Genomic DNA, 15,380 nt, shown 5'->3' with positions numbered 1-15,380 from the left:
ATTTGACCTTATTTGGAAGAAAGGTCTTTGCAGACTCAGCTAAGTATCTCAAAATGAGATTATCCTGGATCACATGGTGGGTCCCAAATCCAGTGGCAAGATTCAAGAAGGGCCATGTGAAAAGGGAGGCAAAGATTAGAGGGATGTGGCCACCAGCCAAGGGCCACCTGGAGCCACTAGAAGAGCGAGGCAGGCCAAAAGTCTAGAATCCTGGTGTCTGTCCTCCAGAGCTGAGAGAGGATGTATTTATTGCTTTAAACTACCAAGTCTGGGGATCCCTGGGTGGCTCAGCGGTTTAGCACCTGCCTTTGGCCCAGGGTGCAATCCTGGAGTCCCAAGATCGAGTCCCACATCGGGATCCTGGCATGGAGCCTGCTTCTCCCTTCTCCTGTGTCTCTGCCTCTCTCTCTCTCTCTCTCTATCATAAATAAATAAATAGATAAATAAATAAATAAGTCTTTTAAAATAAAAATAAAAAATAAACTACCAAGTCTGTGATCATTTGCTACGGCAGCCCTAGAAATCTAATATGCTCCCCCAAGAAAGTTCCAGAAGACACACAGATGTTTCTAAGCAAGAAGGCTTTTGTAAGATGGATCTCAGGGAAACGAGCTCTTCCCCAAGGTGTTGGCGGGAATGAGGGAGCCACAGCCCTGCTTCGGCAGCTTCTGTTTACAGAGTCCACAGGGAAGAGGGAGGGCCTCCAGCCAGGGCCCTCTGAGGTGATCTACATGCCAGAACAAGGATCTCCAAGATCCACCGCCAGGTACCAGACCCACGGCAGAGAAAGGCATGCCGAGTATGTACCATGTGTGCCTGGGAAGGAAGGATGTGCCAGTCTCTAAAAGACACAAACACTGACTTTTAGGAGGGAACTAGTAAACCAAGTTACCAAGGACCTACTGGAGCAAATACTCATTGTCAGGGCAGGGAGCGGTGGCTCTTCATATTGCACCTTATTTTGAGCTTGTACTAGTTTTTTTGTATGCTTTCAATTTTTAAAAATCATACCCCTTGTTTTATTTCTTTATCTCACTTCTGATGTCAGCAGGGGCTTTCTGGGCAAGCACTGGCCTGCAGAGCCCATCAGTCCAGCCGTGACAAGTAAGAGGGCCATCTGAGGCCATGTGAGCTGAGAAAATCAGCCCTGCTGCACAGGCCCCAAGTAGCTGTTGGAAAAAAAAAAAAACAAGTTTCCAGAGAACCCCAGAACTGGGGGCTGAATTTGAACCTAGGGACCTGCAGGCCCGAGGATCAGAAACACATGTTGTGGTGGGTTGAAGAACATCCCCCAGAATTCACATCCAGCTGGGACCTCAGAATGTGACCCTATTTGGAAATAGCATCTTTACGGATGGAATCGAGTTAAGGATCTGGAGATGAGTTTTTCCTAAATCCAATGACAAGTGCCTTATAAGACAAGGAGAGGACACAGAGGCACATGGCCGTGTGAGCACAGAGGTCCTAGGAAATTAATACACACATGCACAGTCACATACCAGTATTAGCAGGTGGGGACACCCAAGCTGGTGTTGAACAGCACAGAGGGGGTGAGGGGTCAGCCACATTCTCTCCCGGTCCTGGACACACACCAACCTCGTGCCCTGAGCTTTCTCTGGAGAACCTCACAACCTCTGCCACTCTGGAGTTAGCTGGCCTCAGCCACCAGGAGCCTGAGATTTCCAATTAAACCACACCCAAGGCCTGGGGTCCATTTTATGTGACCCCCAACAGACTCCTCAAACTTTGAGTCTTGGATTCTGCAACTCCAATGACATACAAAAGAAAGGTGACTGAAACTTACGACACGGAAATCAAAACCACACCCATGGCAACCACAGAGGCTCAAGAAGGCCTGAACGTAGCAGGCACTGGCGTGGACGTGGGAGGAACAGCAACTGCCCTTCTGGAAGCTACGGTGAATGAAGACAGCTCTCTGGCACTCTACGACCCAGCAATCCACCGCCAGCATCCTGAGGAAGTCCCCGAGAACTACAGGTGTGGGGCTGGGATGTCTGCTGCTCATGGAGGCCAGAGCCCACAAAACCAGCACCAGCAGGAAGGGAAAGAACAAAACATGAAGAAATCCAAGGGCAGCAGGAAGCACTGAGCCGAGTGCACATGCAGCAATGCAGGCAGGCCTCAAGACCAGAGCACGACTCCAGGACAGCACAACTCAGAGTCCCGAGCCGTGAGCCCAGGTGAGCCCTCCCCAAGGGCTCCCAACTCCAGGTATGTCCAAGGGCACGTGAGAGCAGAGCTAAAGATGCACATGCCAGGACCGGCAGGCCTACCCCTGCTGTGGACCCCTGGGGAACACGGGTGAGGACACTCTGGGGCAAGGGCCAAGAGTGCTCACAACCCAGCACACAGGGACTCACGGCCACCATGAACAGGAGACACCCAGATGGCCACGCGGTATATTGTACAACCGTGAAAATCAGGTGTGACTTTTTGCAGCAACAAGGCAAGATATCACCAACATAATGAGAAGTAAAAACAGATACAAAAAGTATCTATGTGGGTCTCAGACCATCTGGGCTGAGCTGTTAGAACAAAATACCATAAGACGAGGTGGCTTATTTATTTCAGTAGATGTTTATTTCTTTCTTTTTTTTTAAAGATTTTTATTTATTTATTCATAGAGATGCAGAGAGAGAGAGAGAGAGAGAGGCAGAGACACAGGCAGGGGGAGAAGCAGGCTCCATGCAGGGAGCCTGACGTGGGACTCGATCCAGGGTCTCCAGGATCACGCCCTGGGCTGCAGGTGGCACTAAGCCGCTGTGCCACCGGGGCTGCCCAGATGTTTATTTCTTACAATAAGGAGCCTGGAAGTCTGAGGGTGCCAGCGTGGTCGGAGGACAGCCGTCCCTCTGGCTGCAGATTTTCAACGTGTCTTGAATGGGGGAAGGGGCAGGAAACTCCCTGGGGTCTCTTTTATAAGGGCACTGATCTCATCCGTGGCACCTAACGGCTCTTGCTCTCTGCTCCCATGATCAAACTACCTCCTAATACCATCGCCCAGAGCATCAGGTGTTCAGTGTGTGAGATGAAGGGAACACAAACACGTTGACTATAGTGATCTGACCCTGGCTCCGAAAAACCCAGGCCCTTCTCACAAGTCATCAACTCCAAAGTCAATCCAAAGCCTCACCTCAATCTCTAAATCTCTAAGTCAGGTGTGAGCCTGTGAGATCAAAAATGCTACGCAGGGTTCTGGAACACCACAATCCAGGTTTGACAGTCTCATTCCAAAAGGAGAAAAATGGGAGAACAGGTCCAAGGGGAGCCCAAAACCCAACAGGGCAAGCAACACTAAACCCCAAGGCTGGAAAACAATGCCCCTAGGCTGATGTCCTGCTTTTTTTCCGGGTCCACCGGGGCTGTGGCCAAGCCGTCCCGCAATTTGCTGGGCACGGCCCATGCAGCAGCTGTCGTGGGTGGAGTTGCACGGCGCTGGCTCCACCTGCCTGGGGTCCGTGGGGTGCTGGGCATCACCCCAACATAGTCCATCCAGCAGCCCCACTGGGCAACCACCCTCTGCCTGGAGAGCACGCCTACACTCCCCCCTACACCCTGGGGCAGAAGTCACCTGGCTGGTTGAAATCCAGGTGATGCCCCTCCTCTGATGGCCTCTGAATCATTTCTGGGGTCCTTCCCTCATCTTGAAGAAGAGCACAGGTGCGGCCGAACGGTCCCACAGTCCATCCCGTAAAGATCTAAGAATTCCAGCTTCCTTCCCTCACTCTGTCCTTGTCCTTCCCCTCCGGTTCCCGCTGGCTGTCTTCCCACTGCTGGGGTGATGAAGTCTGCCTCACACCCACAATGATCCCCTTATCAAACGGTCATTAGCCACACCCTTGGCCTTCTCTTCTGAACAGGCTCTCTCATTGTCTCCACTATGGACAGGCTGAGAAGTTTCCAAATGTCTCAGTTCTGGTCCCCTTTGATGAACAACCTATGTGTCGCCTCCCCTCTGTTCACATTTTACTACAAGCGCCCGCAGAAGGCAAGCCACACCTTCCACACTGTGCCTCAGTGTCCAATTTCATCAAGTGCAAGCTCCTTCCACGAGATACCAGGACGCACACTCAACCCAGCACATTCTCTGCCCCCTTCTCTCAACAACGGTCTCTACTCTGCTTTCCAAGCAGGTCCTCATGTCCGCTGGTGACCATACTCTGCCCACGACCATCAGGAAGGGTGCTCTCTGAGAAGATGGGGGCTCTCGCCAGCTCCCCTTTTCTCCGAGTCCTCACCAGGGCTAATTTTAATGGTCTGCTCGTGGCAATGTGGGGTCTCTCTAGCCTGTGCCCCAAATTCTCCCAGCCTCTGCCCATTACCCAGTTCCACGGCCCCTTCCCCAGTTTCTGGGTACCAATTTCTGTCTTAGGCCACCCAGGCCGCTGGATCAAAATGTCATAATAGGGCAGCTTCTAAACAACAGACATTTGTTTCTCACACTCTGGAGGCGGGGAGTCTGAGGTCAAGGTGCCAGCATGGTCGGGTGAGAGCCCTCTTCTGAGTCGTAGGCTTTTTGCTGTGCCCTCACCTGGCAGAAGCAGCAAGGGGGCTCCTGGGGATTCTTTTAAAAGGGCACTAATGGGGGTGCCTGGGGGGCTCAGTTGGTTCAGCCTCCAACTCTTGGTGCTGGCTCAGGTCACTGGATCAAGCAAGCCCTGGGTCGGGCTCTTTGCTCAGTATGGAGTCTGCTTATCCCTCTACCCTCTTTCTCTCTAAATAAAAAGGCTCTAATGCTTTTATAAGGGCCCCACCCTCCTGACCCCATCACTTCCCAAAGGCCTCATACCATCACCTGGGCGTAAGGTTTACCATATATGAATTTTGGGAAAATGGACATTCAGACCAAATCTCAAGATGCAGACAGGAGAACACAACAGGGAGCAAAACAGGCCAGGAACAGCTCCTCTGCGGGGCTTCTGGGGGGTACACGGGGTTCTGCTTTTCTGTCTTGGGACAACCACGCAGATGTGAGGTCTCTGCTTAACTGCATGTGTCTCCGGCACCTCCCTCGAAGCCCGTTTTATTTCACCCCAGAGAGAAATCAAAGACTCCCGAGTTGCAGCAAGGAAGCGAGAGGCCGCCGTGGGTGGAATCCAGGAAGCCTGGGAACAGGCAGGCGAAGGAAGTCCCGGGGATGCAGAGTCTCCCGCAGCTGCCAAGGGATTCCGGCTGCAGCGGGCTCGGGGCCCAGTAGGGCCAGCATGACCTCCAGCACCCGCCCAGAGGCCAGATGGGGCCAGGCTGATGGGGCACAGGGTTTCCACAGGACTCAGAGGGATGGGCTGGGGGGGTGCAGAACAGAGGGGCGCCCCCACCCCCGCTCCAGTGTCCCAGGGCCCCCTGATGCCCCCCTCAGCTCTGCAGCCCAGAGGCAGAGGAGAGTGTCCGGTGCAGCCCACAGGTGGTCATGCTTCCACAGTTAATCCAAAGGCGGGGAGGGCAAAAGGCTGCTGGAAGGATCCTGGGGCCTGGGGGCTTCCCGTAAGGGGCAGGAATCAGAGTGAGAACAGAAAGCTGGCGGAGGGGGGACGACTGAGAGGGGCAAGGCCAGAAGGCATCACTGGCTCTTGCTGTCTCGGGGGTGGAGGAGTGGGGGCTTGTGTTCAAACTCTCCCTGGAGTCCTGGCCTGCTGCAGGTGGGGCTGCCAAGCCGGGGGGTTGGGTCAGACACCCACCCCAACTCAGCCAGAAGAGCCCTACTCCCATCTGATTCATACAAGGAGGCTTTTGTGTCGGAATCTGTTGGAAGAAAACGTGCACTCATGAGGAAACAATCCGCCAGATCCAAATTGAGGGGCATCCTGCCAAAAAAACTGGCCTGGTCCCCTCACAAACAAACCTCAAACAATCAGCGGAGCTCGGGAGAGGGCTCACGCCAGCCCCCTGCACGGTTCTGGCAATTTCTCCAAAATAAGATGTTTCAAACTAAAGCCTCGGGTGGGGAAAAAAAAAAAACAAAAAAAGCATGGGCTGCTTTTTGGTTGTTTTACAAAGCCAAATGGCCCCTCGTAGGAATGGCTGGGACATGCACATGGTGGAGGCTTCCCAGGCCTCCAGACAGACCAGTGAGAGCTACCCAGGTGAGCTGGGAAGATTTTAGAAAAGAAAGCAACAACGATGCACTGAGAATGGCAAGACGTAGGGAAGAGGGTGCAGTACAATCCCACTTAGGAGAAACAGAGGCAGGCTAATCCTTCTATAAGCACATGTCCGTAAGGTTAAGGCAATAGCAAGAGCAAACACTCATGTGACACTTGCTGTTATCCTGAGTGCTTTACATATGCCAACTCTACTTTTTAAGAGCCCTAGAGAGGAGATACTTTTATTAATTCCATTTTACAGAGAAAAAAGTAAGGCACAGAGAGGTTAAGTCACTTGCCCAAAAGCACACAACTAGGAAATGGCAGCAATAGCATCTGAACCAGACTGTCTGGCTCCAAGGCCCACGCTCTTGGATCCACCTTATCTTCTGGATGCCAAAAGCCTGGCCAAGGGCTGGAGAGAACCCCAAGGGATTTGAGAACTCGAGACGGACCTTGGCAGTGACCTGCTGCACCACCTCATTCAGTACCCCCTACCAGCTCCCAGCCTGCCACTCTGCCCCATGCCTCTTACCCAAATGGAAATGACCACGTAGGCACCCAGGGCACCTGTCAGGGATGCACTCAGGGGCCCCTACCCCACACACCTCCACACTGTCCTCACTGAAGAAGGATGTGCCCCAACGTTTGGGGCAAGGGCCAGCAGGCTGGTAGTCATTCCTCCAGGGACTACTGCTTACAGGTGTGCTAAGCCCCACTGCAGAATATTACTGCTGGCTACGAGGGTTCCAGGTCAACCCCCCCATCTGCACCTGCGCAGACTGTGATAAAGGCCACAGGGTCTCAGCTCGTCCCTCGCTCACCACCCTCCCCTCCAGCACATACCCTGGGAACCGCCAACCGAAGGCAGACAAAGCCTGAACTTTGGCACACCTCCAGCTCTGATGCCTCTCCCGGTTTATAAAAAACATCTCTTGCCAATCCTGCCGCCAGGACATGGCAGACAGGGATAGAGGATGCCAGGTGCTCCTGCAACTGTTCAGCCTCTCCCAAGCCCTGTTCCCCTGGCCCATCTGGCCTCCACCCAGCATCCCACTTCATCTGCTCACCTGGGACAATCTGCCCTGCCAGCACTCATTGCCAATTTGCTCTGTGGCCTCATGCAAATCCCCGCTCCCTCTGGGTTTTGTTTTCCCCAAAGGAAAAATTAAAAATGAAGCTGAGTTCCAGATAAAATGATCTGAGAGACTGTGAAACCTTCCCTGATAAAAACAATTAGGTGATAAGTCACCACTCCCTCAAGAGGTCTTCGATTGGACCAAACACTGGAACTGCCAGGGTCACTGAGGCAATGACATGAAGAGGGAAAGCTATTCTGGGGCAAAGGGCCTTTCAACCATTTTTGCTACCTGTTACCTTTCCTCTCTTGCTAACAACCCCACCCCACCTACCCCACTTCCTTCTCATTTAGGGCACCAGCCCACCAACCTAACTCCCTGGGCCAATCACTGCAGCCCATTTCTCAAGCCAAGGTGACTGGCTCCGAGGGGTGCATAAACACAGGCCCAGCCTATCAGAGCCAATGAACATTCAGAGCACCTTTTCCCAGTCACTAGGAAAATTCTCTAATTACCCTTCAACTCCCTCCACAAGGTTCCCTCCAGAGACCCCTGGGGAACTGTAAAGCAGCCAGTCTCTCCCCCGAAGAGTGCAAGTGGGCCCTACATAGAGACGCTGGTGAGTGATACGGAAGCACACATACCCCAAAAAAGGAATCTTTAACTCCAGGATTGCATTCAGCCTGCCGGTTGCCTCATTACAGGGTCCCCAGGAAGAAAAGTAGGGCCATGAGAAATTCCCTCCCTACCCTCCCTCTGTGCTCTCCAGGCTGACCTGAACCCAGAATCCAATCGACAGATGATTCACTGAGTGCAAGGTAAAGATTCTGCATGGGTGAGGGCACCTGGACTACACCTCCACTGTCCCTTACAAAGTAAAATTATCAGCAGAAGGGACCGGAGTCTCCCTCTCCAGCCTCATAGAGTCTCTGCTGGTGGGGACCAGAGTTGGCACATAAATGATTCCACTTTAATTTAATGCTGACTCTCGGCTTAAATGCAGCAGAAGAGAAACATGCTCTTCCCCCCACCCCTCACCCCATGCAAGTGACCATCCCTGCTCCCTCCAGGAAGCAGAAGGAAGGGGCTCCAGACCAGCTCCCATGCCTCCCCCAGCGCCTCAGCCAGGACAGGTGCTGTTTCTTGACCCACCACTCAGCCCTGACGACATCTTTGTAAATCATGTTGGGACAGAGAAGGGGTCAAGCAAAGCAGGAACCACCCAGTCACCAGAATCACAGAGAAGTCATAGGAGGCTTGTTAAGACTCAGGTGCTGGATCCAGGACCCCATCACAGAGACCAGGCTCCCGGCGGCTCCTCTGTGCCAGGCATTGTGCTATATAGCAAGTATATTCCTGCATTTTCTTCACTACAACCCTAGGAGGTGGGCCTGGGGAAACCAGAGCCCAGAATGGTTAAGTAACTCACCACCATCACATAGAAAGGAGTGGAAGAGCCAGTAATGGAATCTAAGGAGTCCAGTTCCAAAGCTCATGTTTTTGAGGGTCCCTGCTGGGATCCCTTCCGGCCTCAGCCCAAAGTCCTATGCCAGCCAGGTCTCTGCCCTGGACCAGGGTCCCCAACGATGGGACATGAACAACACAGACAAGGCCCTGTCTCATGGAACCTCAAGCATATGACCAATATAACTTCTGAGAATGGCAAAGGTTTGGAAGAGAGTAACACAGAGTGGTTATAGCACAGACAGGGTAGACAGTGGGAGTGGGGTTCACGGGGCAGGTTGGTGGTCAGGGCATATCTTTTTCAAGAGGTTGCATTTGAGCTGAAGCATAAAAGAGGAACCAAGCATAAGAGCCAGGGGGAAAGCATTCCACGGAGCAGGAATAGCACATGCAAAGGCCCTGGGGTGGGAAAGAACACAGGGGCACTGCAAGAAAAGAAAGGCCTATGGGGCTGGAACAGGGTAAGAACTCTGAGAGTTGACACAGGCAGGGGCCCATGAAGAGGAGACTTTCAGGCTATGGGGGCAGATAGGCTTCCAGCCACACAAGAAGTTTTTAATCACAGTAGTGAAATGACCCAACTTACATTTTCTAAAGAGCATTCCAGCTGCAGCAGAGAGAACAGACAGCAGAGTGGCAAAAAGATGCAGGAGCAGACAGCACGGTAAGGAAGCTTGCCAGAGATCTGCAGTGGGGCCCATGTAGGGGAGGGAAGTCAGCCCCACATCCCCGTGCAGGACCACAAACCACCACTAGTCACAAACCTCCCTATGAAACCACCCTTGTCTTCTAAACATCCATTCAATAAATATTTGAGAACCTATGATTTATGTGTTAGGCATCATTCCAGGTGCTTGGGACACAGCAACAAACAAAACCAAGGTCCCTGCCCTCATGGGCCCCACATCCTCGCGGGGAGAAATAGACAACAAACGACAAACACAATGCACAGCTATGTAGTATCTCACAGGGTGACAGGCTACAGAAGAAACAGTGGGGTAAGCAGGGATCAGAGCCCAGGGGATTGGGGAGGGTGCCGGCAAATTGAAACAGGGGAGGTCAGGGTGGGCCTCCAGAGTACCTGAGATCTAGATAAAGCCCTGAAGATGGTGGGACAGCGAGTCTTGCACATCAGGAGAGAGTTGAAGGCAGAGGGAAGAGCTGAGCTGGAATGTGCTGGTGTGTCTCAGGAATGGCCAGAGTAAGGCGAAGGGGAGGGCAGGAAGGGGTCAGGAGCGGATGGTGCAAGCCTAGAGGGCCAACAGAGGGATGTGACTTTGACTCCCAGGGGGATGGCACAGGCCCACTGTGGGGGGGTTTGAACAGAGGAGGATGGTGATATGACTGCAGAATTCACGGGGTTCTTTTGGGCTGCTGTGTGAAGAAAACCCGGCCAGGGAGCAAAGGTGAACACAGGGAGGCCCATGGGAATCCAGGTGAGAACTGGTGGCCCCTTGGAGAGGGGCAGTAGCCATGGGTGTGGCAAGAAGTGGTGGGATTCTGGACATACTGTGACAAGGAAGCCATAAACGTCCCGATGGTCCAGTGTGCAAAGTGAGAGAGAGACAGAAGGACAAGAATCGAGGCTGGGTCCAAGGCTTTCAGCCTGGGCGGCTAGTAGCCAGAGGAGCCACAGACGGAGACAGGAATATGGCCAGAGGGACAGGGTCCGGGCGTGGTGATGAGGAGCCAGGTGTCGGGCAGGGTCCTGCCAGCACTTCCCACTACCCAAACTGAGATACGGAGTGGGCCACTGGATGCCGGAGGCTGGGACTGGAGAAAGGCCTGGGCCTGGGACATCAATTTGGGAGTAGCCAGGACATAGATGCCACTTACTGCCCGAGACTGGCTGAGCTCACCCAGGGAATGCGTGACACAGAAAGGATGTCCAAGAGCTGAGCCCCAGGTCACACCAACAGCGAGGGGTCAGGGAGATCACGAGGCACCGAGAAATGAGACAAAGAGCCTGGCCACGGAGGTGAGAGGAAAACCAAGACAACAGACATTTAAAGTGTCTCAAGAGTCTTTCTAGGCGCTTCCAGAAAAGGTGGAAGGAACTTCACCCAAAATGCCAGGAAGCAAACAAGGTTCAGGCCACTCCTGTTCCTTCCCCCACCCCAGCACAAGGCTGCTGGAGAACAGGAAGACACAGTGGGGCGGGGGGAGGGAGGAGGAGGAGGCACAAAATAGACAGCCAGGCCTGGGGTCACCAACATCCTGGACCTCTGGGTTCAGGCAGGTGCTAGGCAGACCCACCAGCTTGAACTCTGATCAGAATCACCCCGGATACCCTGTGATCCCAGCTGCTGAGCCCTGTCAAGCTGCAAAGCCAAGAATGGACTGTTTTGTGGTATTTTGCTTCTCTTTGCATTTCTGCTCCTGCCAGCCACTCCCAGGGCCAGTGGAGGCCAAGGTCACGTTTGAAAAGGGGGAGGGAAATGAGGTACATAAAAGATCATCTCCTTTTGTTTTGTTTTATTTTGGGCCTAGGCATACAATGGAATTCTCTGCACAATAAATGTGTTTATGGGGCTGAAGTTACCAGATCTTTGTGGATCTGGTTGGGCAGGGGCCCAACACTCCTCACCAGAGTCCCCCGGCTCTCAGATCAAGAACCAGAAGTCTGTGTGCATCGGCCTTGGAGTGGAAAGCAGCCCTGGAGGGTGGCTGATGAGCCAGGGGCCCCTCTGCAGCTGACCAAGGACACGGGATGGCCCTTCTGGGCACTGGTGACCACCAGCAGGCCCCGCAGACAACGACAGAGGGGACATGCCTGTGCCCTGTGTCCACTGTGACCAGGATGGGCCCAAGGGAAACTTCATCAAGCAAGTCTCTGACACCGGTTCATGACTCACTTCTGTGTCATTCGTTGCTAGAGAAAGGCCAGAACAAGGTGATTCCAGGTAACTGAGCTGAACCAAGTTCTAGCTAATCATGTTGAATCACTGAGTGGAGGCACAGCGAGTATTAGTCATTCTGGGAAAGGAACATTTCATGGAATGGGAAGAGCCAGACGCAATGGACACACCCCCGTGCCAGGCCAAGAGAGGGCCAGGCTGTGATGGGGCACATCACCACACATGGATACACGCACCCCAACACGCATGGACACATGCTAACATGCATGCTCGAGTGTGTCCAGATATGCAAGCACGTGTGCCACCACGTGTGGCTGCACATCAACATGTGTGTATACACGTCCATACACATACGCGTGTATGCCAATGCACAGACACTCGTACTCCCTGTTGACATGCCGACATGTGCATACATGTGCTCCAGAACATGATCACATGCATGCGTGTGCACCTGCCAACATACGTTCATGTGTCACCAGTCATGAGTGCAGTCAGCACACGTGCACACACACCAACATCCATGTGCACACACGTGCCCTCATGGAGCCAGGGAGGGAAAATGAAAATAAACCAGACTCGGGGGAGCTAAAAATAGCCCATGGTTTCCAGCTGTCACCATAGAGTGGGACGAGGAGCCCTTGATGCACCGGGAGGAACAGGAAGTCCCCCTCTGGGAAAGAGGAAACAAAACCAACCTGGGCTCCCAACTGCCCCCGAGAGGGAGTGCCGCCCAGCCTCCCATCCGCACCCCCAGGCAGCGCCACCGCGGGGCCCCATCTGGCCAGGGGCCGAGGCCGCGGGCGAGCACGGGAGAGGTCACTCTGTGGCTCTGAAGTGTCCCCCAACGGCGGCCTGGGCTTCACCGAGGTGCAGAGCGGGCCAAGCCCACCGTGAGCTTGTTGGGACCACAGGCCCGAGAGGCCGCCCTGCCAGCTTCCCCTGACCTGATGTCTGTGGTTCTAGAACACAGCCCAGCTGTGCCAGGCTGCCCTGGAAGGAGCGCATCCCGGAGGCAGTTCTGGGGAGGTGGCTATAAGGACAAAGGCCTGCCGGGGAGCCCTCTGGCTGGCCAGGGAAAGCAAAAGCAGAGGTGGGCCCGGAGGGAGAGGACGAGGAGGGCCTGCCCGCCCCGCTGCCAGGGAGGAACTCCAGCCGCTGAGCACCACCGAGCAGGGACGGCGGGATCTACAGGGCAGCAGGCTCCCCGGATTGCAATCCCAGTCCTGCCATGTCAGCCGTTTGACCTGGGGCAAGTGACCTCATGGCTCTGTGCTTCCCATTCCCTCAGTAGAAGAGGCAACAGTAGCCATCTGGATTCCCAACGGTATGATCTACTACGTGTAAAACACTTCGAACGGTGCCCAGTGAGTAAGAAGTGCTCAGTACCTTTTATCTGCATCAACCCCCACCTCTCAACTGATGGGCAGAGGAAATTTGCCAGAGGGCACAAAGCCCCCCAGGGGCATGACATCCCTGAGGTTCTCTGGGTGGCTCTCGCTGAGGGAAGAGGGAGCAAAACAGAGTCTGAGCCCAAGTCTTGTGGGGGGAGAGAGGATAAGGAAACAAGCCGACCTAAAGCACTTGACCACCTCTCTGCTCCACCATCTGACCACAAAGGCAAGCGCTGCTCTGGCCCTCGGGGACACTGCAGTGAGAGCCACAGTGCACCCCTACCCCAGCACACAGCCGTGCTCGTGAGGCAGAAAGACGACGCACAAATAAACATCACGGAGGCTGCTTTTATGGCCAGGAGGGGCAGGCTACACAGATATCTGGGGGTGAGCCATCTGGACAGAGGGGAATGCAAGCAGACACTTCAAGGAGATAGCTCGGCAGGTGAGCAGGGAGCCAAGAGAGGGTGAAGTAAGAGAGGGAAGGAGGCCCAGACTGTGCGGGACTCCAGGCCACTGAGGACAGAACTCGCTCACAGTAACACAGGGAACCTCCAAGGGTGGTCAGCTGAGGGGGCACATGATCTGACGACTTTTTTTTTTTTTTTTTTTTTTTAATGACTGTTATATCAGGATCCCTCTGGCTGTCTACAGAGACCAGAGATGAGACTACTGCCCCAGTCCAGGCAACAGATGGAGAAGGTTGCAGTGGTGACGCCGAAAAGGGGCTGGAATCCGGATATGCTTTGAAAATAAAGCCGATAGGATTTGCTGATAGATCGCATGAAGGATGGCCCAAGATTTCACCTCTGCATTTGGGGAAAGCTAATGGAGGTGTCATTTACTGAGATGGAAACACAAGCTGAGGAAGCCTTCAGCAGCTGGAATTATTAGTGGGTAAAGCACCCAAGGCTGATTCCAACCAGAAAACCAACTTGAAGATAGTAGAAGGGACCCAGCTCCCCTCCTGCATGTGGAGAAGGCTCAGAGGCCTATCATCTCATGGTGGCCCAGCAGGCGAGCCCCTTCCCCTGTGGGCCAGGCAGCAAGGGACCCCTCCCACTGCTGGGCCTTCCCAGTTGGACCAGAGACACCTGCTAACTTGGAAATACACTGCCAGGGACCTGGGCTGTGCTATCCTTATCCATTCAATGCAGGACCACGCATGCCAGGCTCAGTTCTAGACAGGAGATATAAGATTTCTCCTGGTCCTCCTCCAGGATATATTTTTTTAAGATTTTATGTATTTAGGGACACCTGGGTGACTCAGTGGTTGAGCGCCTGCCTTTGGCTCAGGTCGTGATCCCAAGATCCAGGATGGAGTCCCACATCGGGCTCTCTGTGAGGAGCCTGCTTCTCCCTCTGCCTCCCTCTCAGTCTGTGTCTTTCATGAATAAATAAATAAATCTTTAAAAAAAAAAAAAAAAGAAGAAGAAGAAGAAGAAAAGCAAGCTCCCTGTGGGGAGCCCAATGTGGGACTCGATCCCAGGATCCTGGGATCATGACCTCAGGCAAAGGCAGTTGCTCAACCACTGAGCCACCCATGTGCCCTTCCTGGATATTTTCACACACATCAGGAAGGTTACCTGGGGCAAATGCCTCTCCAAAGCCGCTGTCTCCCTAACTGTTGACAATGATAATGAGAAGTGTCCCAGGATTCTCCCAGGACTAAACAAGATGACAATGACATTCACAAAGATGCTCTGAACACTGCCTGGCATACAGTAATTCACGACCGCACTCCTTAGCGCCTTCCAGCTAGACGCCTCCGGTCCACTCCTACCTACTGAGGGAAAGTAGAAGGAATGAGTCCCACTTCTCCCCCTGGACCTTTCCTGGTGACCTCAACCCACATGGCTCCTCTGCTGCCTCCCACGGTTTGGGTGCTAATTCTTTTGGCCGTTCTTTGGGGAAAGCTATGGATTCCTTACTACTTTTTAATTAAACACATAACAAACAAATATTCTCTTTGTTTAAAAAAAGAAAAGGTAGGGGGACACCTGGGTGGCTCAGCAGCTGAGCATCTGCCTTCCGCTCAGGTTGTGATGCTGGAGTCCTGGGATCGAGTCCCACATCGGGCTCCCTGCATGGAGCCTGCTTCTCCCTCTGCCTCTGTGTGTGTGTCTCTCACGAATAAATAAATAAAATCTTTACAAAATAAATAAGTAAATAAAAATTCTCTTTAAAAGTAGAAGCAGGGATCCCTGGGTGGTCAGCGGTTTGGCACTTGCCTTAGGCCAAGGGCATGATCCTGGAGACCCAGGATCAAGTCCCACGTCGGGCTCCCTGCATGGAGCCTGCTTCTCCCTCTGCCTGTGTTTCTCCCTCTCTCTCATGAATAAATAAATAAAATATTTTTTTAAAAAGTAGAAGCATTACAGATAAAGTATGTCCTCCGTGGCCGCAGCCCAATGCTCCCCCTCTGCCCTGCCAGGCCGACATGTGCCCTTCCACCCCTTCTCTGATTTTACCTGCACTAATAGT

General features: G+C 53.4%; 1 protein-coding gene across 6 annotated transcripts in view; it reads right to left on the bottom strand.

Moving 5' to 3' along the window:
* Positions 1-15,380, bottom strand: part of SCARB1 (scavenger receptor class B member 1) — an 85,414-nt gene that overhangs the window by 52,946 nt on the left and 17,088 nt on the right. The window contains exon 1 of one of the 6 annotated variants that reach the window (XM_077875263.1): positions 3,593-3,659. The exons of the other annotated variants lie outside the window; for them this stretch is intronic. Coding sequence (XP_077731389.1) covers positions 3,593-3,644 — 52 coding nt within the window. The 5' untranslated portion in view covers positions 3,645-3,659. Of the gene's footprint in view, positions 1-3,592; positions 3,660-15,380 lie in introns of those variants that run through there. 6 annotated transcript variants of the gene reach the window in all.

The sequence above is a fragment of the Canis aureus genome, chromosome 27 (genome assembly GCF_053574225.1).
Source record: "Canis aureus isolate CA01 chromosome 27, VMU_Caureus_v.1.0, whole genome shotgun sequence".
NCBI classification, from domain to species: Eukaryota; Metazoa; Chordata; class Mammalia; order Carnivora; family Canidae; genus Canis; species Canis aureus.
Note: the sequence above shows the minus strand (reverse complement) of the source record. Positions and strands in the feature narration are given on the sequence as shown.